Source organism: Alexandromys fortis, unplaced genomic scaffold (genome assembly GCF_014885135.2).
Source record: "Alexandromys fortis isolate MF-2015 unplaced genomic scaffold, M_Fortis_MF-2015_v1.1 scaffold_212, whole genome shotgun sequence".
Taxonomy (NCBI): Eukaryota; Metazoa; Chordata; class Mammalia; order Rodentia; family Cricetidae; genus Alexandromys; species Alexandromys fortis.
In genome coordinates this window covers 1,061,466-1,086,342 of record NW_026068091.1, presented here as the reverse complement: position 1 = coordinate 1,086,342, position 24,877 = coordinate 1,061,466, and the positions used below count along the sequence as shown (strand labels likewise).

The 24,877-nt window shown below is 52.0% G+C and overlaps 2 protein-coding genes across 7 annotated transcripts in view; both read left to right on the top strand.

The window, feature by feature from the left end:
* The first annotated feature begins 21 nt into the window (after positions 1-21).
* Positions 22-14,390, top strand: Klc4 (kinesin light chain 4). Of its 6 annotated transcripts, none has more exons than XM_050122786.1 (17): positions 52-130; positions 1,042-1,119; positions 1,787-2,072; positions 3,426-3,656; positions 5,034-5,115; positions 5,645-5,864; positions 6,268-6,355; positions 8,798-8,899; positions 9,025-9,198; positions 9,507-9,606; positions 9,738-9,790; positions 9,954-10,024; positions 10,260-10,368; positions 12,449-12,589; positions 12,871-12,986; positions 13,124-13,187; positions 13,961-14,390. In XM_050122786.1, exons 3-17 carry the CDS (start codon positions 1,815-1,817, stop codon positions 14,009-14,011), a joined length of 1,860 nt encoding a protein of 619 aa, XP_049978743.1. In that variant the 5' UTR covers positions 52-130; positions 1,042-1,119; positions 1,787-1,814; the 3' UTR covers positions 14,012-14,390. The 6 variants fall into 6 exon arrangements, with proteins under 6 accessions (XP_049978746.1, XP_049978743.1, XP_049978745.1 ...); XM_050122788.1 differs by lacking the exon at positions 52-130 and adding an exon at positions 236-591; XM_050122783.1 differs by lacking the exon at positions 52-130 and adding an exon at positions 236-651.
* Positions 14,391-15,546: 1,156 nt separating this feature from the next.
* Ptk7 (protein tyrosine kinase 7 (inactive)) overlaps positions 15,547-24,877 on the top strand; it is a 66,433-nt gene continuing 57,102 nt past the window's right edge. The window contains exon 1 of the mRNA XM_050122817.1: positions 15,547-15,750. Within this exon, the coding sequence (XP_049978774.1) occupies positions 15,696-15,750 (55 nt within the window). The 5' untranslated portion in view covers positions 15,547-15,695. The remainder of the gene's footprint in view (positions 15,751-24,877) is intronic.

Here is a 24,877-nt window from a genome sequence, read left to right as displayed (position 1 = left end):
GCTGAGGTCGCGTGACTGGAGGCCAGGCCCCGCCCCTCAGAGCCGTCAAAACAATTGCCTCGAGCGGCAGCCATGATGAATTTAAAGGGACAGTAGCCGCCAAGGAGGCAGCCGGACCCACAGACTGCAGGTGAGTCTTCGGGAGTACCCCAGGGGCTGAGCGTTAAGTTTCTACCAACTCTTATTTCCGCACTCAGGGACAAATGAATAAACCCCTTCCGACCAACCTCACAAAACTCCAGACTGACTCAAAAACTCCGCCCCCCGCGATTCTTCCCCGCCCCTCGGCGTCCAGACAGACAGCAGGACAGCCTGCCCCGCCCCCGGCGGGACCGCCTGACTCTGACCTCGAGCTTGTCCGCTGTTGGGTCTGGGTCAGCAACTGTGCGCTCACCCGTACCTTCCTCCCCCAAGCCCCTGCCTGTCTCACTCTGTTGGCAACCCGGGGTCCCAGCGCAAGTTAGCAACCTTAAGCAGTCCTGAACCCGGGCCAGGGTAGCCGGCGTTGAGCGCCTCTCCCTGTGACCACACGGTGCTCAGCAGATCTGCTATGCTCTCCTGAACCAGCAGGCACTTGAGAGGCATCCTAAGGTACCGGTTAGGTGATCATGACAGACAAAGCCGTGAAGGGAGGCGATTGCAGAAATCCAGGTGGGACTCCTACCCAGGTCTCCCTGCTCAGCCCCTCACAGACACACCCCTGGCCGCAGGTCTCAGATTAAATCAGTCTTTCATTCCCTTATTGGGAGAAACTAACTCCTCGGGCCTGGAATGTGCAGACGGAGTTGAGGAAGACAGGACATTAGCCCTGGTCTCTGAAGAACCTGTAGGCAGAAGGGAGGGAGGGTGTTTGTCCTGGGTGGGGCTCTGTGCCAGGTCCTCTGGGTGGCTGTGAAGTGGCGAGAGAGAAGGGGGTGGGACTGCCGGACTTGTGGACTTTGGGCAGTGCCGAGCTTTCTAAATCTTTAGCTGCAGTTTCGAGTTTCTTCCGGGCTCAGGCCTGGGAACCGCTTGAAGCCAAGGGCTCTGCTCTGTACACAGGTAAGAAGACTTCCGAGATGAGTTTGAGGAAGTAGGAAGACAAGGCTGAATCCTGGGGGTGGCAAGTGAGGCCTAAAGGTTAGTTGGAAAGGAGCTAACCAGGTTGGGAGATGCTGGACTTAACTCCTTTGCTGACACAGCCTGAAGACCTTCAGCCTTCCAGATCCCTGTCATGAGGACTCTCTTTCCTCCCCCACCTTTCCCATAACCTTGGGTCCTTCCCCTGTATTGGGACACTATTTTCTGCACAGAGTTTGCTCTTTTTGGTTTTGTTTTTGTTTCGAGACAGGGTTTCTCTGTGTGTCTCTGGCTGGCCTGGAACTCACAGAGAGATCCTCTTGCCTCTGTCTCGTGAGTGCTGGGCGTGCCCACCAGTGCCTGGCTGAGATTTTGTTGTCTTTAAGCCCACTCCTGTAGCAGTTTTCCTGTGTGCCCTCTGTGATCCTCGGAATGCTCTAGACCCCCGCTCCCCTGCTCCCGTTTCCCAGCCCATGCTCTCTCAATTGCTGAGTTGTAAATTCCCTAGCTTGAAGCACACCTGTTCATTCTACGGACCTTCAGTCCTGAACGCCTCGCTCACCGTAGTTTTATGTCTAGTGCTAGAGTGTCCACCCCCCTTACTCGGTCTCTCTCATCAGCTCAGCCACAGGCTCTCCCATGCTCTTTCCCCTTCTCTTGGATCCCTGACACTCTCTAACCACGTGTCTTTCGTCTTTATCAGCTGAACTCTGTGGTTTCTCCCTAGCCCAGGCAAGACCCCCGACCCTGCCAGGATGTCAGGCCTGGTGTTGGGGCAGCGGGATGAGCCTGCAGGACACCGGCTTAGCCAAGAGGAGATCCTGGGCAGTACCAGGTTGGTGAGCCAAGGGCTGGAGGCCCTACGCAGTGAGCACCAGGCTGTGCTGCAGAGCCTGTCCCACACCATTGAGTGTCTGCAGCAGGGAGGCCATGAGGAAGGGCTGGTGCACGAGAAGGCCCGGCAGCTGCGGCGCTCTATGGAGAACATCGAACTGGGACTGAGTGAGGCCCAGGTGAGAGTCACGGTGAGGCCAAGGGTTCCAGTGTCCTTTGGCTCACTCGCCTGACGCACGTTGGGGGTCACCTTGTCATAGAAACTTAGGTTTGTTCAGTCACTAAATGTTTATTAAGTGGCTACTGTGTGCCAGCTCTTCTGCATGCCAGTGACACAGAACATAGCAGTATAACCCTTTGCCATCTTGGAGCGGATGTTGTGGCTGGGAGAGACAGCTAGGACACAGGAATAGGTAAATGATTGACTGTGGTGATTGCTAAGGACAGAAAGATAAAATAAAGGAAAGAAGTAGAGAGAGATGCAGTTTTATGTGGTGTAGTCGTAAAAGGCCTTTTCAGAAGGTGACATCTGAACAGAGATCTGAGGGTGAGGGAGCGAGCCGTGGAAGAAAGGGTCCCAAGCAGGAGGATAAGTCAGAGGCCTTCCTCTGAGTCTGGTGCTGATGTGACTGTCTCCAGAGTGAAGGGAGACAGCGCAGAAAGTGAAGGAGGAGAGGGCTGCCTTTGGAGGTGGGGACAGATCCTGCGAGCTGTCCTAGGCTTTTCGCTTTTCCGTCGAGAGAGATGGGAGTTATGTTCTAAGTGATGGGATTCAACCTGAGCGCCTCTTCCTTCTGACTTGAGAGTAGACAAGGGAATAAGGGCAGAAGCTGGAGACCCAGTGAGAGGTTTTTCTCTAACTGAGAACTGTGGTTTGGCATCGGATGAAGACAATGGAGGTGGTGGAAATGGGGTTCAGAGTATCTTTTTTAATTTTAATTAATTTATTTTATGAATACAGGTCTTTTGTGTATATGTATAGATTATGTATGTGCCTGGTGCCCACAGAGGCCAGAAGAGCCCATTGGATCCCCTGGGGCTGGCGAGGTGGTTGTGAGCTACCGTGCTGGTGCTGGGGATTGAACCCAGGCCCTCTGGAAGAGCAGCCAGAGTTCGCTCTTAATCACGAGCCAGCTTTCCAGCCCAATGGTTCTCAACCTGTAGATCTCAATCCCTTTTGGGATCAAACAACCCTTCCATAGGGGTTGTTTTGTATCAGATAAGCTGCATATCAGACATTTACATTCTGATTCATAACAGTATCAAAATTACAGTTATGAAGTAGCAACGAAATAATTTTATGATTGGGGTCACCACAACACGAGGAACTTTATTAAAGGGCTGCAGCCTTAAGAAGGTTGAGAACCGCCGCTCCAGCCCCTCTGAGTATCTTTTGATGGTAGAGCCGTGGCTACTCACTCCTGCTTGTTGCTTCCTTGATGCCTCTCCTGGACTGGCCATCGCTCAGAAGGCCACTGTCCCCTGGGTGCTCTTCTCCAAGAGACTGTAGCTCATGTGACATTCCCACTTAGGTGATGCTGGCTCTGGCCAGCCACCTGAGCACGGTGGAGTCGGAGAAGCAGAAGCTGCGGGCTCAAGTCCGGCGGCTGTGCCAGGAGAACCAGTGGCTCCGGGATGAGCTGGCAGGCACTCAGCAGCGGCTGCAGTACAGTGAGCAGGCTGTGGCTCAGCTAGAGGAGGAAAAGAAGCACCTGGAGTTCCTGAGGCAGCTGCGCCAGTACGACGAGGATGGGCACAGCATGGTGAGTGAGCACACACAGCCAGGGTTGGCTGGCACCATAGGCAGGGCGGCAGCCCCGCCATCCCACGGGGATCCCCAATGGCTAGCGTGTTCCCACTCAAAGGAATTTTATTTTCAGCTTTTATAGCAGTTCCAGATGACAGCAGGAGGAAGCAATCTCGACTTGTTCAGTCAACTTTATTTCAATATGTACTCCCCTAGAGAGTGGGGTGGGAGTTTTTGTTCCCCCAGTAAGCAGGATGTGGGGTAAGATAAGTAGCCGGGCGACTCAAGCCGGGAATCTATGGCCGGGAAAGGCATAGCCCACTTTAGCAGGGGACTTCCCCTGCACAGGTGCTTATGGGTAGAGAGAAAAGCACCTGCCTTCTCAGGCTTCTAGCATCTGTGCGGAGCTGGGCTCCTTTACGAGGATGCAGGTGTGACTGGACAAAGCAGGAGTGCACAGCCTGCACAGAGGGACTTCCTCAGAGATAGGTCCCTGAGGGCTGGGACGGTCAGAAGGGTTCAGACAGCAGGGCAGGTTCACGGATGTGAGTTGTGCTGGATTTTGACTTATCGTGTGGAGAAGAGGAACCTTCTGGGATGGAGGGGGTCACATTTAAGGCTCCAGGGCCAGAGTGAGGAGATAATTTGCCTGGGACACACGACAGTCTGATAGGAGGGTTTGAAGGTTCTGTGTAAGGTTGTCATCCCTGATAGAGAAAAGCGATGTTTCATTTTGGAAATGTGTTAGATAGCAAGGGCTGGGCCCTAAGACCACACTGTGCAAAGGGAAACAGGGAGCCCTAGACTGAGCTAGACTCTGGGTACGTGTCAGTAAGAGCAGACAGACATACTCCCCCTCAGGAGAGACGTATAATCAGTGTAAACGCAGAGGGATTGGCACAGGGCTATAATCACCAGAGGTGAGTGTCGGAGGGAGGGAGGCTGAGAATAAGGGTGCTAGGGAGAGAACTTTCTGGATGAAAAGCAGATTCATGAGATTTTGTCTAAGATGTCTCTGGCTTTTACATCTAAGACACCTGTGTGTGGCTGGGTCAGTTACTGGTCCTTCCCAGGGGCAGAGGCCTTGCGTGACTTGGTCAGCCATTTTTCTTTCCCAGGGCAGAGGTTGGAACAGAGTCTTTTTGTCCCCTGTTGTTGATTTTGTGGCTTAGAAGAACCCCCAAGCCAGGTGATGGTGGTGCATGTCTTTAATCTCAGCACTCAGGAGGCAGAGGCAGGCGGATCTTTGTGAGTTCAAGGCCAGCCTGGTATATAAGAGCTAGTTTCAGGACGGTACAAAGCTACAGAGAAACCCTGTCTCGAAAAACAAAACAGCAGCAACAACAAAAAGGAAGAGGCCACTGTGGCTGGCATGCTGTCCTTTCTCTTCCAGGAGGAGAAGGAAGGAGATGCCACCAAGGATTCCCTAGATGACCTCTTCCCCAACGAGGAGGAGGAAGACTCCAGCAACGACTGTGAGTCTGCCTGTGGGGCTGCAGGGTGACGAGGGGCGGCCGGAAGCTGCTTCAAGCTGTGGTCCACTCTGACTAGAGTCTCCATATCCACAGACACATTCTCCACTTCCTCTGGGGACTGGGTGGGTCCCAGGCTAGGACATGAGTTCCCCTCCTCCCCTGTGCCTATCAACATTTAATGTGTCAGGCAATAGCAATTCCAAGACGAAAAAGATGCTGGTTCCATCAGTAAGTTCACAGTCTGTGGAAGATAACGCTAGACTGGAGCCCCATGGATTCCCCCAGCCTCTCCTATATGCTTTGCTGGGCATTTCTAGCATATGCTTATTGAGTAAATGTTAGCCTAGTGACTTACTGGAAGAATAAGTAGGATTGTGACGAGCATAGGTGCATGCAAGGGTGTGGGCAAAAAGACAGCAGTGGTGGCAGGTCTCCTTTGGGACAAAGGGTGGGCAGAGGGGAAGGCATGTGGTAAAGGAAAAGGAGTCGTCCTCTGAGGAAATGCTCTATCTTTTCTGCGGTGAGTTAGTGTCCCGTGGCCAGGGTGCTACTGCAGCCCAGCAGGCCGGATATGAGATCCCAGCAAGGCTGCGGACCCTGCACAACCTGGTCATCCAGTATGCAGCTCAAGGACGCTATGAGGTGGCTGTGCCCCTCTGCAAGCAGGCACTCGAGGACCTGGAGCGCACCTCCGGCCGAGGTCACCCTGATGTGGCTACTATGCTCAACATCCTGGCTCTGGTGTACCGGTGAGCACTCCTCTCCTCCACTGTCTACAACAGCTCACTTGCTGTCTCCTCTCCTCTCTGCTGGCCTGCCAGAGACACCTTGCAAGGCTGTGTCCCCCATTCTAGAACCCTCAGTTTCTCCGTCCCAAACCCTTGACCTCAGAAAATACTAATCTCTCAGGCTCTTTGTTTCTCTGGCCTCTCTGAAGGGTGTGTGTATGTGTGTGTATCTCATTCAGGTTGTTGGCTTTCTCTTGGGACGGCAGTATTCTGCAGCCTGGTGTGTGTTATCAAGCTTATTCCTGCCCCAACATGTTCCCTGATTTCAGGGGAGCCCCTGATCTCCTCTCAAAGGACTGCGGGAGGGAAGGAGACAGCACGGGGACAGTGCATGCTAACACGCATCATTTGTGCTACCTTCCAGGGACCAGAATAAGTACAAGGAGGCTGCCCACCTGCTGAACGATGCCCTCAGCATCCGGGAGAGCACCCTGGGCCGGGACCACCCAGCCGTCAGTATTCCTGGTCCACTCACTCTCATTCATCTCCACTGTTTGGGTCTCTTAGTCCTCTGTGTGCTGCCCCGGGTCTGCTCACCGCAGCTGCTATAAGGAGGCTCGAGGGCTTCCAGGCTCTGTCCAGCCATCTCAGTGTTTCTCAGTTTTCTGAGACCCAGTGACTCCTTTTGCATTGCTTACATTTTATAGTAGTGCAAATTATTGTACAAATAATAGGTTTAATTATGACATTTTCTTTAAAAAAACAACCCTTTTTCTTCTATTTTAATTTTATGTGTATGGGTAGCTTGCCTGCATGTATGTTTGTGTACTGTGTGTGTATAGTGCCTATGAGGCCAAAGAGGGCATCAGATCCTCCATCTGGGTGCTTGGAATATAATATAGGTCCTTTGGAAGAACAGCTTGCACTTAGCCCCTGAGCCATCGCTCCAGCCTCCGGTTGTCAGTTCATGAGCATATATAAATTACTCTGACCACATTCATCCTCCTTATTCCCTCTCTTGTCCCCTTTTCCTCGTGTTTTCTTAGGATGTTAGAGAAGCGGTCTACCACTGAACTTTGACTCAATGAGTCAGTATCCCTAGACCTTTGATGCTCTTTTTTTTTTTTGTTTTTGTTTTTCGAGACAGGGTTTCTCTGTGGTTTTGGAGCCTGTCCTGGAACTAGCTCTTGTAGACCAGGCTGTCTCGAACTCACAGAGATCTGCCTGCCTCTGCCTCCCAAGTGCTGGGATTAAAGGCGTGCGCCACCACCGCCCAGCCTTGGCGACGCTCTTTTTATGACAATGTTTTTTCTTGAAATTTAACTTATAACTAATATATCCTACCCATACATAAGATTTCCCCCAAAAGGTAACAGGACTAAAACATAACTCCAGTGAATATAAAAGAGAGAACGGCCGGGCAGTGGTGGTGCATGCTTTATTCCCAGCACTTGGGAGCAAAGATCTCTGTGAGTTCGAGGTCAGCCTGGTCTACAGAGTGAGTTCCAGGACAGGCTCCAGAGCTACACAGAGAAACCCTGTCTGGAAAAAACAAACAACATCAAAAGATACAGAACGTAATTTTTAATTACATAATACATATAACATGATGTAAAATAGCTGAGTACGACTATGCTAGAAGATAAAACAAAATAATCTAACGTTGGATTTATCATAGAAGTGCTAGGACAAAAGTTGAAAGCCATCTAGGCACGGTGGTGCAGGCGGATCTCTGTGAGTTTGAGGCCAGCCTGGTTTACAGAGTGAATTCCAGAGCAACCTAAAGAAACCCTGTCTAAAAAAACAAAACAAAACAAAAAAACTAGAATTTTTTCTTTTTTTTGTAAAGAAAGAGTTGGGGGCTGGAGAGGTGGCTCAGCACTAAGAGAGTGTACTGCTCTTGCAGCAGAGGACTGGAGTTTAGTTCCCAGCACCCAGGTCAGGTGGCTCACAGCAATCAGCATCTGCCTCCTCTGCCTCTGGTCTCTACTTCATTAAGAGTTGTTTTTTTTTTTTTTTTTTTTTTTTTTAAGATTTATTCTGTCTGCATGTATGCCTGCAGGCCAGAAGAGGGCACCAGATGGTTGTGAGCCACCATGTACTTGTTGGGAATTGAATTCAGGACCTCTGGAAGAGCAGCCAGTGCTCTCCAGCCCCTCATTAAGAGCTTTTTTTAAAAGGAGAAAGTTCTAGTACTGGCCTTGAGTAGGGGCAGAATGCCAAGCATTTGGTGGGTTGTCATGGTTGAGAAAGTGAGCAGTAACATCTCTGGAGATGAGGTGACCTTGTGAGAGCAGTCCCTGTGATGTCATTATCTAGGCAGGGCTGCTGCATCTCAGCCGCACTGGGATCTTGACCTCCTTCCCAGTGATAGCAGTGTTTCTGTGCTCACACACACACACACACACACACACACACACACACACGCACACTGACACACGCGCGCGCGCACACACACATGCACACTCACGCGCGCACACACACATGCACACTCACACACATGCGCGCGCGCGCACACACACACACACACACACACACACACACACACACACACTATCCACAGCTTTCCTGCCTCCCTTTGTGGATAGCTCTGAAATGTAGCCAGAAACCACCTTTATAAATTTTTAGAAATTCCTCTAGAGGGCGATACCCTCACCCTCATAGAGTTCCAGCCATTCTGTAGTTTTCCCCCTTTCTAGCCTCTGGCTCTGGTAGTAGACTGTGTCCTTGTTAGAGAGCTTGAACACAGTCCAGAGGTCAGAGAACAACCAAGTTCTTAGAGTTGGTTCCCTCCTTTCTCTGTGAATATAGGTCTGCAGGCTTGACAGCAAGCATTTTCCTTGCTGAGCAATCTCACCAATATGGAGTCTGTGTCTCTTGTTGCCTTGGACTCTGCTGTGCATGGAGAAAACTGGAGAGCACTGGTGTGTGATGGGGCTTGCCTTCCTTTGCAGGTGGCTGCCACACTCAACAATCTGGCTGTGCTGTATGGCAAAAGGGGTAAATACAAGGAGGCAGAGCCATTGTGCCAGCGGGCACTGGAGATCCGAGAAAAGGTGCCACACTCATCCTCCCCCTCCCCTGTCCTCTACTGATTTTCCTTCTTCCTTCTTTTCCTTCTTCTCCATGTGCACACACACAATAATCATAGTCGCTTGTCTGTTCTTTTGCTCGATCTTAGGTCTTGGGCACTGACCACCCAGATGTGGCAAAGCAGCTAAACAACTTGGCCCTCCTGTGTCAAAACCAGGGCAAGTACGAGGCAGTGGAACGCTATTACCAGAGGGCGCTAGCTATCTATGAGAGCCAGCTAGGGCCGGACAACCCTAATGTAGCTCGGACCAAGAACAACCTGGTAAGGAAGGAAGGGACAGGTAGTTGGACAGAGGGGGAGGAAAAGGACTCCCACGTGGGTTCTGGACTCAGAAAACATCAGAATGAGGCAATGCCTTTGCCAACTTCATGCCTATCTCCAGGGCTGCCTTTCAGGACCAGAGGTTCCTGGTCATTCTGGGAGTTGGGTGGGAATAACTTTAACCCTCAGCTATAACAGGTTGAATGAGGAGGGTCTCAGGGACAGACACCAAGAAGTAGAACTCCCCGAGTCTGGCTGAGACCTGCTTCCTTCCGCCTCTTGCTCCTATGTGTCTGTTCTGTCTCTAGGCGTCCTGTTACCTAAAGCAGGGCAAGTACTCAGAGGCTGAGACTCTGTACAAAGAGATCCTGACCCGTGCCCATGTGCAGGAGTTTGGATCTGTGGATGGTGAGTGGTAAGGTTCAGGGAAGGGGACCACACATAGTTTGATAGGGACAGCTCCATTGGCCTGTGGTTTCTGGCTCCCCACATAGTCCCCAGATCTGGACTTACCTCCTCACTCAGTATATCATCCGCAGATGACCACAAGCCTATCTGGATGCATGCTGAGGAGCGGGAGGAAATGAGCAAAGTGAGTAGGGGATCCAGCCCGCACTACCACCTCTGGCTCGGTCCTTGTTAGTTTAGCAACTCCCTTCTTGCCCCAACCCTCAGTGTTCAGTGCCTTTCCCAACCCAGTCTGCATCTTAGCCCTGTGCTCACCTTTTCCCAGCATCTCTGTACTTTATCCCCAGAGACGGCACCGGGAGAGCGGCACACCCTATACGGAGTATGGAGGGTGGTACAAGGCCTGCAAAGTAAGCAGGTAAGCTGCTGGAGAGACTGTAGTCTCTGCTGCTCCTCTGTCCAGGCTCCTGATGCCAGAACCTGTGTCTTTCAGCCTTTCCCCTGCCCCCTCCCCTGGCCTCTTCTGTTCTCTTGCTTTTGTGGTGCTTAGGGTTTCTGCAGAGCCTGCATATGCTTGCCAAGTGTTCCGCATTGGGCCACATTCTCACTCCACCTCTGAACCATTCTCCCTGCCTTCTCCGATCTCCCTGCAGCCCCACAGTGAACACTACTCTAAGAAACCTAGGGGCTCTGTACAGGCGCCAAGGAAAGCTGGAGGCGGCTGAGACCTTGGAGGAATGTGCCCTGCGTTCCCGGAAACAGGTCAGAAGCCCACAGCACAGGGCAGTGGTGCCTCTCTGTGATCTTGGCACTTGGGAGGCTGAAGCAGGAGGGAGTTCCAGACTAGCCATGGTTACTTAGTAAGATCCTGTATCAGGAATGGATAACTCAGCAATTGCCAGCACTTGCTGCTGTTGTATAGGACCCAGGTTCAGTTCCTAGCACCCACATCAAGCAGCTCACAACTGCTTGTTACTCAAATTCCACAGGATTCAATGCCATCTTCTGACCTCCATGGGTATCAGTATGCATGTGACTCACATATATTACTCAGGCAGACACATATACACATAAGATGAATAAATCTTTTTTTTCCCCCACCCTGAGATAGACAGGGTTTCTCTGAGTAGCCCTGGCTATCCTGGAACTCAGTCTGTAGACCAGGCTGGCCTCGAACTCAGATCCTCCTGCCTCTGCCTCCAGAGTGCTGGGATTAAAGGCTTGTACCACCACACCCAGCCAGTAAATAAATCTGAGAGAGAGAGGGAGGGAGGGAGGGAGGGAGGGAGGGAGAAAGGGAGGGAGGGGGAGAAAGGGAGGGAGGGAGAGAGCAAACGCGCGAGCGCTGTCTCAAACAGAAATGACGGTCCAGAGTGGGAACACCAAGAAGGAAGGGCCAGGGCACAAGGGAATGCTGGGGTTTCTCGTGCACAAGGGACTGCTGGGGTTTCTCGTGCGTGTGCTAAAGAGGGTGAGGCGGTATCGTGACTGTAGTGGTTTTAAAAGAATTTTATCATCATCATCATCATCATCATCATTACATATAGTGTTCTGCCTGCATGTGTGCCTGCAGCCAGAAGAGGGCACAAGATCTCATTACAGATGGTTGTGAGACACTATGTGGGTTCTGAGAATTGAACTCAGGACCTCTGGAAGAACAGCCAGTGCTCTAACCTGTGAGCCATCTCTCCAGCCCCAGCTGTGGTGGTTTTTAAGAATGTTTTCACTCCATACTTGTCGTTCTTGTCATGGCACAGATTTGGATTCCTTTCACAGTTGGTATGGTAGCTCATGCCTGAAATTCTGGTATTCAGGAGGCCGAGGCAGAATTATTACTGTAAGTTTGAGGCTAGCCTGGGCTACATGATGAGTTCTAGGCTAACTTCAGTTACAGAGTTTCAGCCTTGTTTCAAAAACAGAAGAGAGCTGGTAAGCTGGCGTGGTGGGAAAAGGAGCTGCTATGCAGTCCTGAGAAGCTGAGTTCAACCCCTCTGTAAAAGTGGAAGGAGGGGCGTTACTCCAAGCACTCAAGCTGTGGCAATGTGTGTGTCTCTTTCCCATCATGCACAATGATGATGAAATTGAGTGGGGTGAGTAGTGTGGGAAGACAACCAGGAAGACCTAAGTTGGGGAGGCAGCGACAAGAGGATCCTTGGGGTTTGCTGGCCAGCCAGTCCAGCCAAATTGGCAAACTCTAAGTATATTGAGAGCTCGTCTCAAAGAAGACAGTGTGAAGAGCAATCGGGAAGACAGTCGCTGCTCCCTACAACAACGCATTCAAATACACACAACAGAAAACAGAACAATGCAAACTGGACTTTCCTCACTAGGTGGAACTGTGGAAGGGCAGCTCTTCCCTTCCACAGGCCGGTGAGGTTGAGGATTTCTCGGTTGCAGATCTCAACTGACTTAGTAAGTCGTCCATTCACTCTGGGACACAGCTACACGAAGTATGTGTTAGGATGCACTAGTGCCACACAAAGCATGTCCTGCCGTTTTGTGTCAGGGCCATCGTAAGGGGGGAAATGCTGTCCTTGCAGTACCTGGTAGAAAAAAGATCAAAAGCCCATCCTGACATTTAAGGAATACGAAGTTCTTTCCTTCTATTTTTTTTCCTTTAAAGATTTTATTATGTTGTGTGTATGTATTTTGCCTACATGTGTGTCTGCATGCCAAATGCATGCAGTGCTCACAGAGGTCAGAATAGGGCACTGGATCCCTGGCTCTAGAGTTACTGGCATTGTGAGCTGCTATGTGGGTACTGGGAACTTAACCTGTGTCCTGGAAGAGCAGCTGGTGCTTTTATGGCTGAGCATCTTCCTAGCATCTTCTCCTCTTCCAGGGTACTGACCCCATCAGTCAGACCAAGGTGGCAGAGCTGCTTGGGGAAGGCGATAGTAGAAGGACCTCCCAGGAGGGCCCTGGGGACAGTGTGAAATTCGAGGGAGGTGAAGATGCATCAGTGGCTGTCGAGTGGTCAGGGGTAAGTCTGCTCATTGCCACTTCCCAGCCTTTTCCCTTCTTGCTGGGCACTGAGAAGCTCCGAGGCTTCTTTCTCCAAGTTCTTACAGGGTATTAATCGTATTATCCCCACCAGTTAGCTCATCCTTTTAGGTCTATCCCTGGGAATCTGCTTTTGAGGGGGCTCTTGTTTTCAGTCACTGGGCCTCTGGGACGGGGGCAGGTGCAGAATAGACGGCAGGAGTAGACTTGGAAACCAGGCTACGTGGAACCCCATTTGCTCCTACTGCCAATCTCTGCTAGGATGGCAGTGGCGCCCTACAGAGGAGCGGCTCTCTGGGCAAGATCCGGGATGTGCTTCGTAGAAGCAGCGAACTCCTGGTGAGGAAGCTCCAAGGGACTGAGCCTCGGCCATCCAGGTACGTGACAAGCTTAAGATGGCAAAGCAGCCGCAGGCCCGTGCCTGCAGCTCCCCTTGGTGCTGGAGCAATGTCCTAGACATGTCCTACAGGGAGGGACAGTGGACTGGCCTCAGTTCTCTCGTTCTTCCCTGTAGCAGCAACATGAAGCGGGCAGCCTCGCTGAACTACCTGAATCAACCCAGTGCAGCCCCACTCCAGGTGAGCAAAGGGCTCCAGAAAGCAGTTCCAGGGCAGCAGGAAGGGGAAAGGGTCACCTATGAGGAAGTTGGCCTGGGAGACGGGAGCCCTTTAGGAGCCCAGCTGATGGGGTGGTACTGGAGGTGCTGGGCATAGGGGGGCAGTCTCAGATGCTGGGCCTCTAATCCCAGCACTCAGGAAGCAGAGGCAGGTGGATCTCTCTGAGTTCAAGGCTAGCCTGGTCTCAGAGGGAGCTCCAGGTTAGCCAGGTCTACTGCATAGAGAAGCCCTGTCTCTAAAAAGAGAGAGCAAATGAGAGAGAGAGAGAGAGAGAGAGAGAGAGAGAGAGAGAGAGAGAGAGAGAGANAGAGAGAGAGAGAGAGAGAGAGAGAGAGAGAGAGAGAGAGAGAGAGAGAGAGAGAGAGAGAGAGTTAGTTAGTTAGTTTCAGGCTAGACAGTAGCAAGTTAATCAGGAGAGTACCAGCCACTGATGCCCTCCAAACTGGTACTTTGGAATTAGGAATAATTCCAGAATGATTTAGAGTTGCAGGTACCTTGAGGTCTTAGTAAGGAATTAAAACAGAACAACAGAAAAGGTATTAAATCTCTTTGAGGAAACAGCAATGCTATTTTCAACACAGCGGCCTCTTATATCGGCTCATTCACAGTACAAGCCAGTGCTCCTGGGTGGAGGTGAGGCTGCCCAGCCCAGGTCCAGAGAGACCTAGGACAGCTGTGGGCCAGGCAGGAGGAGCTCCCGGTGCTCATGGGGTGACTGGTCTTATCTGTTTCAGGGTTCCCGGGGCCTCAGTGCCAGCACGATGGACCTTTCTTCAAGCAGCTGACGTTCAAACAACCCCCATGCTCCCCTCAGCCCTCACAGCAATTCCCCACTGCTCCTGTCCCTTCCCCAACCCAAATGGGAAGGTGAAGAAGGAGCAGTTTAAACGGAAGATTGCTGCCTCCAGAGTCTAGGCTCCTTCCTCAGGAATGCCCCTTTGGAAGGGACTCAGGATATGTTCTCTTCTTTGGAGTCCTCTAGAGTAGCTCACTGAGGCTCCAAGGTGGGTGAAAGGCAGGTATGCACCTCCAGGGTGTGCCTGCTGCTGGTTTTCCTGTCAGAGGGTTTGGGGCTGGCCTCTTTCATCCCCTGCCCTCTGCTGCCTCACTTCAGGTCCATGTATTTCATGATGTTTCTTTAATAAAAGAATCAGGTAACCTTTTGCTGCTCGACTCTTGATTGAAGCATGGGTGTGTTGGGACCCTTGACAGGGTGAGGGCAATGGTACATGGGACAGCAGGATTGTTGAATCCTTGTTTTTTTTCCCTGTTTTCCTCCCTGTGTTTGTACCCTCTTTAGTGGGGCCTGGAGGAAGGCATCTGGGGGATGGGGAAGGAGGCCTACAAGGAGAAGGTGCTGTGGACTGGGTTGTCAGGGACATGTGGTGGCCATGTGGCAGGACCCTGGAGTCCTGGCGCCACTTCTCCTGCCTGTGAGGCCCTCTGTGGCTTCCTTCCCTCCTCCCAGCTGCTTGGGGGAAGGGATGTCTAAGCAGGCCTGGGGGGCCCTCCAGAGCCAGAAGGGGGACAAGGCACTACCCATCCCCTCTTGCATATCCTGGAGGCCTGTCAGCAGCTGGGGCCCATCTTCTAAAGCTTGACTTCTCCTGACCCGCCTCCCACACCCCTTGCTGCTTTCACAACAAAGAAAGAATGTGGGGGTGGTGGCGCTGGGGGTGGAGGGTGCCTGGAACAAGGGCTGTGTTGGGCCTCCCCACAGCTGGAGATTTGGCCATGCCCTGACACAGCCCAGACTGCCTGGAGATGGACTTGGGATGAATGTCTGCCTAATAGCTTTCACTGGCGCCCAGAGTCCAGTGTTTCTACCTTGGGTTCAGATTCGTCCAGCGCCAAAGCTAACTCCAGACACGCCCCTCCCCCTCTCTCTAGCTACATCTGTTCCGCAGGGCACCACAGTTATGCCCTCGTTGTCTTCTTTGTGGCCGCCTGTGACACCATGCTGGTCTGCCTCCCAGCTCTTTGGGTAGCTTGTCTCCACCAACTTGGAGAATACGGGGCATATACTATTGGTCTAGACCTCCACGTAGGTCCATAGTGACCATCTTTCCTAACGATGGTCACAGAAAGAGAGTCACTTTGGTTCTCCTGCGTCCCGGTGGACAAACCAGGCAGTGGGCACAACATCCGCGTCTCTGGCACTCCCCTGGGACCGCCACTGTCCCCCATCCCTCTTCTGATCCTACCCTCAATGGCCAGCTCCTCCCCTCGACGGCGAGGAGGGGGGGCGTCAGGGGGCGGGGCGCCGTGCGGGCGGAGGGGAGGGGGCGTCGGGGGCGTGGCTTGGCGGCCGCGGTGGCGCGCAAGGGCTCGGAGGTACGGGGTGCGCGCGGTTCCAGCTCGGGACGCCTCGGGCTCGGGCTGCGGCGCTGCAGCGGCCCCCGCGCTCCGGTCCGCGCTCCCGCTCGTCCGTGCGCCTTGAATCTTGCTGCTCCCCTGCCGCCCGCCACGATGGGAGCCCGCCCGCGACCTCTGCTCAGTACTCTGCTGTTGCCGCTGCTGGTCGGTGAGTCTCCCGAGAACCAGGGGTACCGAACTAGGCTTTGAGAAGCGCGGTAGTCCCGGGAGCTGGAAGGGCCCTGGAAAGGTGGGCTGGGCGATTGGGGCAGTAGAGAGGCTCGCCGGGAGTTTGGGGATCCGGGTTTGGCGACGCCCCCGTGCGCGCGCGGTGCCCTGGGGCGCGGGGACGCGTTTGCTGCGAGTTCTCCAGGTCGGTCCGCCCGCCCGATCCGAGAGTTTGCTCGAGCGTTGTCCGGAGTCGCCAGCTCCCGATCCCTGCTGGGGAGCTCCTTTTTGGGGAACAGCGCCCTCCCATCCCGTGAGAGGGTGCCGACACCCTGGGAGTGTCCCAGGCCTTGGAGCCCAGGTGAGGGAGACCGGCCTGGGTCCCGATCCCGACCGACCTGATCTAGGGCGCGCCTGGCGCGGAGCTTTGTTACCTATACCGGCCCGATGCGCCCGGCTCTCTCCCGGAAAGTTCCGGGGCAAAGCTGGAACCCCAGATGGTCCTGCCCGTGAGGGCAGGTTAGACTGAGGGGTGCCTCATCTCCTCCAACTAGGCCCGAGCCTTGAGCCCACTCGGTGCCAGGGTCGTATCCCGGGAGCGGAGGGTCCCAGGCTGTAGTAGTGACTAATGTGTTGAAGGCCTCTGCCAAAATCGGGCATGGCCGGCTTGCCAAGGTGCGGACGGGCTTTGCTCTGCTGTTTCCTGGATTTCCATCCTGTCGGTGCTCTGGGAGGAAAGAAATATCTGTCTTCCGAAGGGCAGAAAGGCAAAAAAGCTCAACTCTGGCTTTTAGTGGAGGGCCTATGTACTTTGATGAGGGTGTGGCCCACGTCTCCAGGGCAAACAAGGGGCACCACATCCTGCAGATTATTAGTTCCCGGCTGATCACACCTGAGAGTCAGTCACCATTAAAGGTGTTGGAAGTGATTTAACCGGAAATCGCCACGCCACTCAAATAACGCATTCTGCTGGTCCCAGTCAGCAAGGACCAAATGACGGCTCCTCACCTTACGAGACAACCCCTTCTGTGGTGTTCCGCCAAACAGCCCTCTTTAGTGGGGACATTCTGCCCATTCTGTCTTAGGTGATCACTTAACCATTCCTTTAAAGAGTGCCAGTCCGGCGGGCAGGGGCAGGGAATTGTCTGCTGTCATCTCCCTGACCAGCTGTTGAGGGTTTAGGGGCCAGAGAATGAAAGTCTCTCCCACTCCAGTTATTTAAAAAAAAAAAAAAGAGGTAAGCAGAGTCCAGAAAGAACCCGTCCTGGGAATTCCTAGCTGGTATCTGTGTGGTAGTTACTGCTCATGGCGAAGTCCCACATCTGCTCCCGGAGGAAGTGTGGAAGTTTTTTTTTTTTTTTCCTTTTAAACACAGCCAGGATGAGGGTGCAGCCATATGGGCAAGCAGCCCCAGCTCACAGGCCTTCTGGGCTGCCTGGTGGGTTTTGGTGTGTGGCTCCGCTGGCTGTGCCTGTCTTTGCTCCTGTGGTTCATCTTTAAGAAGTCTGATGGTGATTCACACCAGTTGCTGAATTTCTTCTGTGAGGACTGTGAACTTCAGCGATGGGTGTCCTGGGGAGGGGGTGTGTGAGCCGGAAGTTGGACCGGAGGGAGTTGGGAGTATCTTGTGCTCTGCAAAGAAACATTTTAATGAGGGCCTTAAATCAGTTCTAGCAAACGTGCCTTGGTGTGGAACCTGTCCCTGTGCTGTGGCGCCTGTTGTTCTGGGGAAGTCCAGGGGCTCTACCCACCCCAGATGCATGTCTTCAGGGGGCAAGGATTTCTTTACTAGATCACAGCACGTTTTTCCTTCTTGTTTAACAGTGCCATTAACTGACATTGTAGGCAGACCTCAATGTTAATAAGGCTGGGGCTAGGGACCTAGCCTGTTCGGATCTGTGGATTAAACCATTTTGAAGTTTGGGTAATGAAGCTGTAAATGTCTGAGTTTCTTTCCAAACCTTGAGATCCCTGGTGTGATAAATACCTGGTGGAGGAAGAGAAGCTTAAGGTTTGGAACTAGAATCCCCCCTCCACCCCTGCAACTGCCATTTTTGAAGACAGAGTCTTTTTATATGCTCTCAGACTGGCCCTAGACTCATTGTGCAACCCTCTCTGGACTAGAACTCATGATTCTCCGGCCTCGGCCTCCTGAATGGTGAGACTAGAGAATAGGAGGTCCACACCTGGCCAAACCAGGGATTCTTTTCTGTGTTGTTGTTAAATTATTTGTTACATTTATTTGTGTGGTTACATATGTCACGGCGTCCTTGTGGAGGTCAGAAGACTGCGTCCTTGTGGAGGTCAGAAGACTGGAATCTGTTCTTTCCTTTCACTATGTGGGTTCCCGGGACGACACCCAGTCTGTCATGCTTGGTGGCAGGTACCTCTCCCTGCTAACCCACCTTTGGCTGGATGTAATTTGTACCTGCTCCTCTTTCCCGTCCTGGTCCTTGGATCTCCAGGCTTTTGCATCTCTGGAAACTGAATCCTCACTTTCTGGGATCTGCTGTTCTAAGGACTGGATTCCCAACATGCTGCAGCCTGTAATTCAGACCTAGTACTTGCTTCTATCAGTGGTGGCTTTAGCAATGGGAGGGCGCGAGGCTAACCCTTCACATCTCTCGTGTGTGTGTGTGTGTGTGTGTGTGTGTGTGTGTGTGTGTGTGTGATCAGAGCAGCAGTGACTCACGGCAGAGCTCAGACTATGATGCTCCTGTGATCTGGACAAGTTTCTTTTTCCTCTTCACTTTTTTTTATTTTGGTTTCAAGACAGGGTTTCTCTTTGTAGCTCTGGCTGTCCTGGAACTTGCTTTTTTTCTTTTCTAATTAATTTTTTTTTCATTTATTTTACATACCGAATACACTTTCCCCTCTTTTCCTCCTATTTCCTGCCCCTGGAACAAGCCTCTGCCTCCTGAGTGCTGGGATTGAAGGTGTGCGCATGTGCCACCACTGCCCCTGTATCTCCATCTTTACAGTCATCTTCAACAATAAACAACCAACAGCTGGCCTGTTTGCCATCTCCTAAAACATCCTGTGTTCTCCACTCGAGGCCTGCACTCTTGTGTGTGGCTTGCCTCGGCCCACCTCTGCAGCTCCCGAGATCCCCAGAGTCTCCTGGAACCCGTCCTGGCCTGGGCCTTGCTTTGTAGCCAGGGATGCCCTCCTGCCTGTTGAATTACAGGTGTGCCACCGTGCCCGGTTTTATTCAGTACGGGGGTTGAAATCAAGGGCTCACAGCACACTAGGCGAGCAGTCTGCTGACTGAGCTCCCATAGGCTCTCTCAGTACTTTCGTCCCAGCTGGATTTCCCCTTGTAGAACTCCTTTAGCTCAGAATCTTATTTATGGTGGGTCCTTACCCAGGCCCATTAGAAAAGGGAAGGAAAGGGGAATGAAGGTCTGTGTGTCCAGTCCAGCCCCCCTGGGGTTGATCTGCTCCATCACAGCGCAGTCAAGGGGCCAGACTCTCTTTCCCTGTTCCTGGTTGGCTTTTCTGATTTTTGATATGATATTTCTGGGCATTGACAGCCGCCTCTGCATGCTGAGCTGTCCTGCCCCGAGAGGAGATGGAGATTCATGCAGTGAATGTGTGACCAGACAGCCTGCAACATTGTTGCTCTGAAGAAAGCCCCAAGCCAGGTGACATCGTCATCTCATCAGAATCATAAATGGGTTTCTTTTTGTAGGCTAGGCTGATTCCGACCCATGGTTTTCTTTCTTGAGCCCCTCAAGTGCCAGGAGAGTGGGGCTGCGAGAGCATGGTCAGCTGCTGTGTGCGTTCCCATGAGTGTGTTGACATTCTTCCTATATAAGAGAAGTTCAAAAACCGGGCTTTCCTGTGGCAACCTTGGAAGAGGGGCCAACTTTGTATAGTATGTGAAGTTTTAAAAACATGCATTAAATAATTTTGTTTCTCTGAATAATTATTGCCATGATTCATGCATATATTATTTTACTGTTTGTTCGTTTACTTATTTGTTTATTTATTTTATTTGTGGATGAATTTGTGGAGGTCAGAGGGCAATTTTGGGGATTTGGTCGTCTCCTTCCACCACGCGGCCCTGAGGGATTGGAACTCAGGTCGCGTGGATTGGCTACCAGTGCCTTTACCCACTGGGCCACCTCTCCTGCTCCTGATGTGTAAATTTTAAAATTACTGAACTTTGGGTTTAGTTTGAATTTGATTTTCTTAAGAAACTGGTATATGCCAACTCTGGGAGGTTTATAACATTAAATAATATGAGTTTTAACTCCTTTTAGAATTACTGCTTTTCCTGGAGGCGTTGCTGTTGAAGGGCACTTTTCAGGACCCATTTGGTTCATAGAGGGGAGCTTTGCCGCTGCCTTCAACAGCTGTTGTGTTGTCGGGACTCACGCTTTCATATTGGGAATTCGGGGTGGGGTGGGGGGTTGTGTGAGTTTGTATTTAAGCCCCCAGAGCTTCTGGGAGTCTCATCTGGGTTGACTGGTTACCACTGGAGCCAAGAGCAGTTTAGGGCCAGGGCTTAGGTGTTTTCCTGAGGAAGAAAGGGTGTAAGCAGGGTTGGGTATCCTTGGTCTCAACTCCCTCTGCTTTCTGTAACCTCAGTAGCCGCCTCTCTGTTGCTGTGCCCAGGCGCTAGCTCTGGCTGGAGCCATGTGGCTGGCTTACAGGCTGGGCTGCGGTTGCGGGTTCAGGCCCTCACTTGCCCTGGAGATGCTGCCCACCCTGCTCCTCCATTCTTCTCTGGCGCCCATCTGCTTAGCAGGGAAGCCCTACCATTATGGCCTGCTGGGTTAGCCCTCCATCCTGGGCTTCTCCAAGTTCACTGCCAAGTCACCCCTGCTGAGCCCCCTGGGCTTTGGTGGAGCTGGCGCTGCTGTTGCCACAGCTAATCAGCGGTTGAGGAAGCCCTCTGCACATGTCACTTTTTCCACTTCCCGCTCAGGAATGCTGCTTTGAGCAGCGCTGGGGCAGGCTGTCTTAGGGCTGCACACTTCCCGTTGGCTTGCCATGCTCTTGTCTCCCTGCTTGCCTGAACTGAGCATGCCTGGAGTGGGAAGCACAGGGGCGTGGACTTTACCTGCTAGGTGTCCTGCATGGTCCCGGCCCATCCTCCTGGAAGTGCGTTATCAGGGTGTGTGTAACCTTTCTCAAGTGAATACAGAACTTCTGGAAATGGGGTTGCAAATTGTGTGGTAGGGATCCTGAGGTGGGGTGGCCCTCACAAGCGTCTGGTGAAGAGCAAGGCAAATGTGTGGATCTGGGGAGGTAGGTAACTCAAGTTGTTTATTAAAATTTGAGTTGCGTAGGCCTTACCACAGACCCGTCAATCAGAATTATTGGGGGAGGGGCACGTAAGGATTTTTTTCTTCTTTTCTTTATTAGTTTATATTGTAATTTTTGAATAGCCAATCCAGATTTCAAAGGGTAATTGCATTTATAAAGAGCTTGTTAGAAAATTCTTACATCGAGTAGAGGGAAAGATTCTTTTACTTTATCTATCTATCTATCTATTTGATTTTTTAAAAGAGGGTTTCTCTGTGTAGCTCTGGCTGTCCTAGAACTCTCTCTGTAGACCAGACTGGCCTTGAACTCAGAGAATCTCCTGCCTCCACCTCCCAAGTTCTGAGATTAATGACAAGCGCCACCACATGAGACAGGTCTGTTCTTTTTTGAGACAGGGTTTCTCTTTGTAACAAACAGTTCTGGCTGTCCTGAAACTCACTCTGTAGACCAGGCTGGCCTCAAACTCACAGAGGTCCGCCTCTCTCTGCCTCCCAAGTGCTGGGATTAAAGGCGTGCATCGCCGCTGCCCAGCTGGGAACAGGGTATTATTAACAGCCAGGCAAACCTCAAACTTGCTCAGGCTGGCTTCAAACTCAGTTTTCCTGAGTGTTGGGATTATAAGCATGTACCATCGTGTCTGTATAGGGAGGGGGATTTGTCAGTCCAAAGTGGGGGTGCTGTTGGTCTTGAGGGGCTTGGGAGGAGAAAGTAAATGGCTAAGTATCTAAGGCTGGGTGTGGCTTGGGGCAGCCGGGAGCCAGGAGCCGGGGAGGAGACACTTTTCGTCAGCCATCTCTAAGGTGATGTAAGATGGTGGCTCACACCTTTAATCTCAGCACTCGGGAGACAGAAGCAGGCAGATCTCATGAGTTTGAGGCCAGCCTGGTCTACAGAGTGAGTTCCAGGACAGCCAGGGCTATGTTGTGAGACCCTATCTTGAGAAACCAAAACATAACAAAAGCAAAAGAGAAAGGTGGCAGATGTTTATCAGGTGAAGTATAATGAAAGACACCATTTGGTTAAGGACTGAGCAGAACATTCCGGAATGTACGGGATAGTAAGTCCAAGAAGTAGCAAGAGCAAATGGAGAGGAGAGAGGAAAGAGCTGACGTAGCGGCAGTCACGGACTTAGACTGCTGTTAAGGCTTCAGATTGGGTGGCTCTTTGCCACGATTACATAGCTTCTCTGTGTGGCGAAGGGAAGAACTGCTTGCTGACGCTGGAACCTATTTTCCACACTCTAGTCCTCACTACTACTGCTTAACCGCACTGGCCGTGAACTGGTTAACGTTTCTGAGCCTCAGTTTCCCTGTCTGTGTAGTGGCATCACCCTGGTCACTGTTAACCCACCCAGCAATCCTTGAGGTATACAGGGGGCTAATGTCTGAGGAGCTGCAAACCTTGCCCAACTGTTAGGGTCGGTGTCCAGCTCCTGGCCCATCCTGAGGGCTGCAAACCTTGCCCCACTGTTAGGGTCGGTGTCCAGCTCCTGGCCCTTCCTGAGGGCTGCAAACCTTGCCCCACTGTTAGGGTCGGTGTCCTTGTTTTGCAGCACAGTTTCTTTATTTTATTTTTTTGTGGCACTGGGGTGGAACTCAGGCCTCGTGATTGCCAGGCAAATGCTCAGAAGGGGTCACTACTGTGCTGTACCTCAGCCCCAAAACCTGATTTTCCTAATAGGTCTCAACATTCCAATTGCAGTTTAGAAATATGGGCACAGCCACTATTTCCTGGTGGGGACTCCTCTCTGACCCTGTCCTAAGGGCATTGTTACTGGTTCAGGGCCACCATCTCTCTCAGCATGCTGAGCTGAGGTTCACCCTGGGAGTTGTTATTCTGGCTTCTTGCAGCCCAGAAAGATGCTAACGGTACCCAAAGGAAGGACTTCTGTCATCAGTGGCTCTGTGGGTTTCCCTAGTCAGCGGCTCTGTGTAACAAGTGGGAACTTCTCTCTGCCAGCCCAAGGAGGTGGGAGGTGCTTTGTGGTCAGGGATGGAGGCCTCCAGTAGGAGTGAGGCTCTTATGCATTGCCTCTCCTTCAGGGGACATACTGGCTCTTTTGTGTCCCCCTTCTTGGGAGTAGGGGTGGAGGTGAAGCAGGGAGGAGGGTGCACGTATGCTCTGGGGACTGCTGAGGTGTCCCTGCAGCCAGCTTCAATAGCGCCTCTGTGTGCATTCGAAATGGGTATCTATGGCTGCGGCGGTAGCTCCGTGGAAGGACACTCGCCTGTCACACACAGGGCCTTGGGTTCAACTCCCAACACTGCAAAGATAAAGGAAAGAAAGAAAGTCATTGGGTCCTTCCTTGAAGGCGAATGTAACCCTGGAGGAGAGCGCTGGGCTCAGTTCTGTTTTGCTGTTAGCACGCTTGCCGGGCGTTTTGAGTTGTGCACAGTCCAGAGTTACTCATGGCTGTCCAGTTGGAACGAAGGCTTTGGAATCAGCAGCTCTGTGTCTTTCATCCGATGACAAAGGATGATTTTAGTGACCTGTACTCAGATGTGTCAAAGGAACCCTCCTCATGACCTGACCGTTGGCCTGACATATATGGTGTGAAATGGGTACTACCACCTAAAAGCCTCTGATAGAGACTCCTGGGCGGGGTCCTGGGGCTGACCGTACCCACCCCATGCGTCTCTGTTTGGAGCTTCTGAGGCCCAGGCTTATTGGCTCCTCTCCTGCCGGAAGATTTTGCTGCCTGGCAGATGCAGGCTTCTAGCTTCCTGTGATGATGGCACAGAACGCCGGCTGAGTCTGGAGAAGCAGCTTGGAACTGATCTCACATTCCGCTCCGCAGCCCCAGGCTTTCCCTTCTCTCCCTGGGGACAGGCAATACACTGACAGCAGAGGGATTCCTGAGGTGTTTGCCGCAGTCTTAGATGTGGGCTTTGAGGGTTCCAGCTCAGGATCTTGGGGATACCCATGCCTTCTGAGCCCGGGAGACATGTGTTTGAGGGGATGTTTGATGGGGGAGTTGTTAATTTTTTAAATGCCTTTTTAGTTGTTTGTTGTGTGCTTATGAGCACGGGCTTGTATCATGGTGTGACGGACAACTTGTGGGATTCAGTTTTCTCCTTCCGTTATGATGGTCCCGGGGATGGAATCTGGGTTTTCAGCCTTGTCAGCAGGTATCTTGACTCTCTGAGGTGCTCACTGCCTTGGCGCTAATTTGAGACAGTCTCAAGTAGCCCATGCTCGCTTGTCTTGAGTCCTCTGTGTAGCTGGGGTTGATCGTAAATGCTAGATCCTCCTGCCTCTGCCTCCCAAGTGCTGGGATGACTTGTATGTTACCATGCCCAGGGGAAGAGCTCTTTAGGTGGGGAGAAAATTGCGAGCCTTTCTTTGAACATGGGCCCAGATTTATACCTGGTTAGTCCCCTTTTCATCCGAAGTAGGCCTTGAAGTCAAGAAAGGCCTCGTCTGTAACAGCCCCAAACTGCCCCTTACTTTTCACAGACTGTCTTCTTTACCGCTGCTGACTCTGGGTCCTTACTAGGGCTCAATGTAGGTCAGACAAGGGTGGCTTTGGAGGGGTGAGTGTGCACTTGACAGGTAAACTGAGGCACATAAATGTCTGCTCAGCACCAAGTCTCTGCTTTGGCTTCCACGTCAGTCCCTGGGTACAGTCATTGTTACCAGAAGCTGTGAAATGGAGTCGGTCTGGGGACCGGATTTTGCAAACACTGTAAGAGGACTCTGCTGCAGTCAGAGAGTGGAGTAAATTTTGTCTTGCTGGACAAAGAGTGTATGAAGAAATCCCTTCTGGAGAGATCTTTCGGGTTCTTTGCCCCCTCCTCCCTGCTTTGTGTATCAGACAATGGGGGTAAGACTTTCAGCGACCCATTTGGAGGTCT

What these genes read in the sequence shown, in the direction of transcription:
- Klc4 (XM_050122789.1), top strand. Translation starts at nt 1,815, where the DNA reads ATGTCAGGCCTGGTGTTGGGGCAGCGGGATGAGCCTGCAGGACACCGG. An exon ending in ATCCTGGCTCTGGTGTACCG is followed by an intron (nt 5,865 to 6,267) that starts GTGAGCACTCCT and finishes GCTACCTTCCAG; the next exon opens with GGACCAGAATAAGTACAAGG. An exon ending in ACTGAGCCTCGGCCATCCAG is followed by an intron (nt 12,987 to 13,123) that starts GTACGTGACAAG and finishes TCTTCCCTGTAG; the next exon opens with CAGCAACATGAAGCGGGCAG.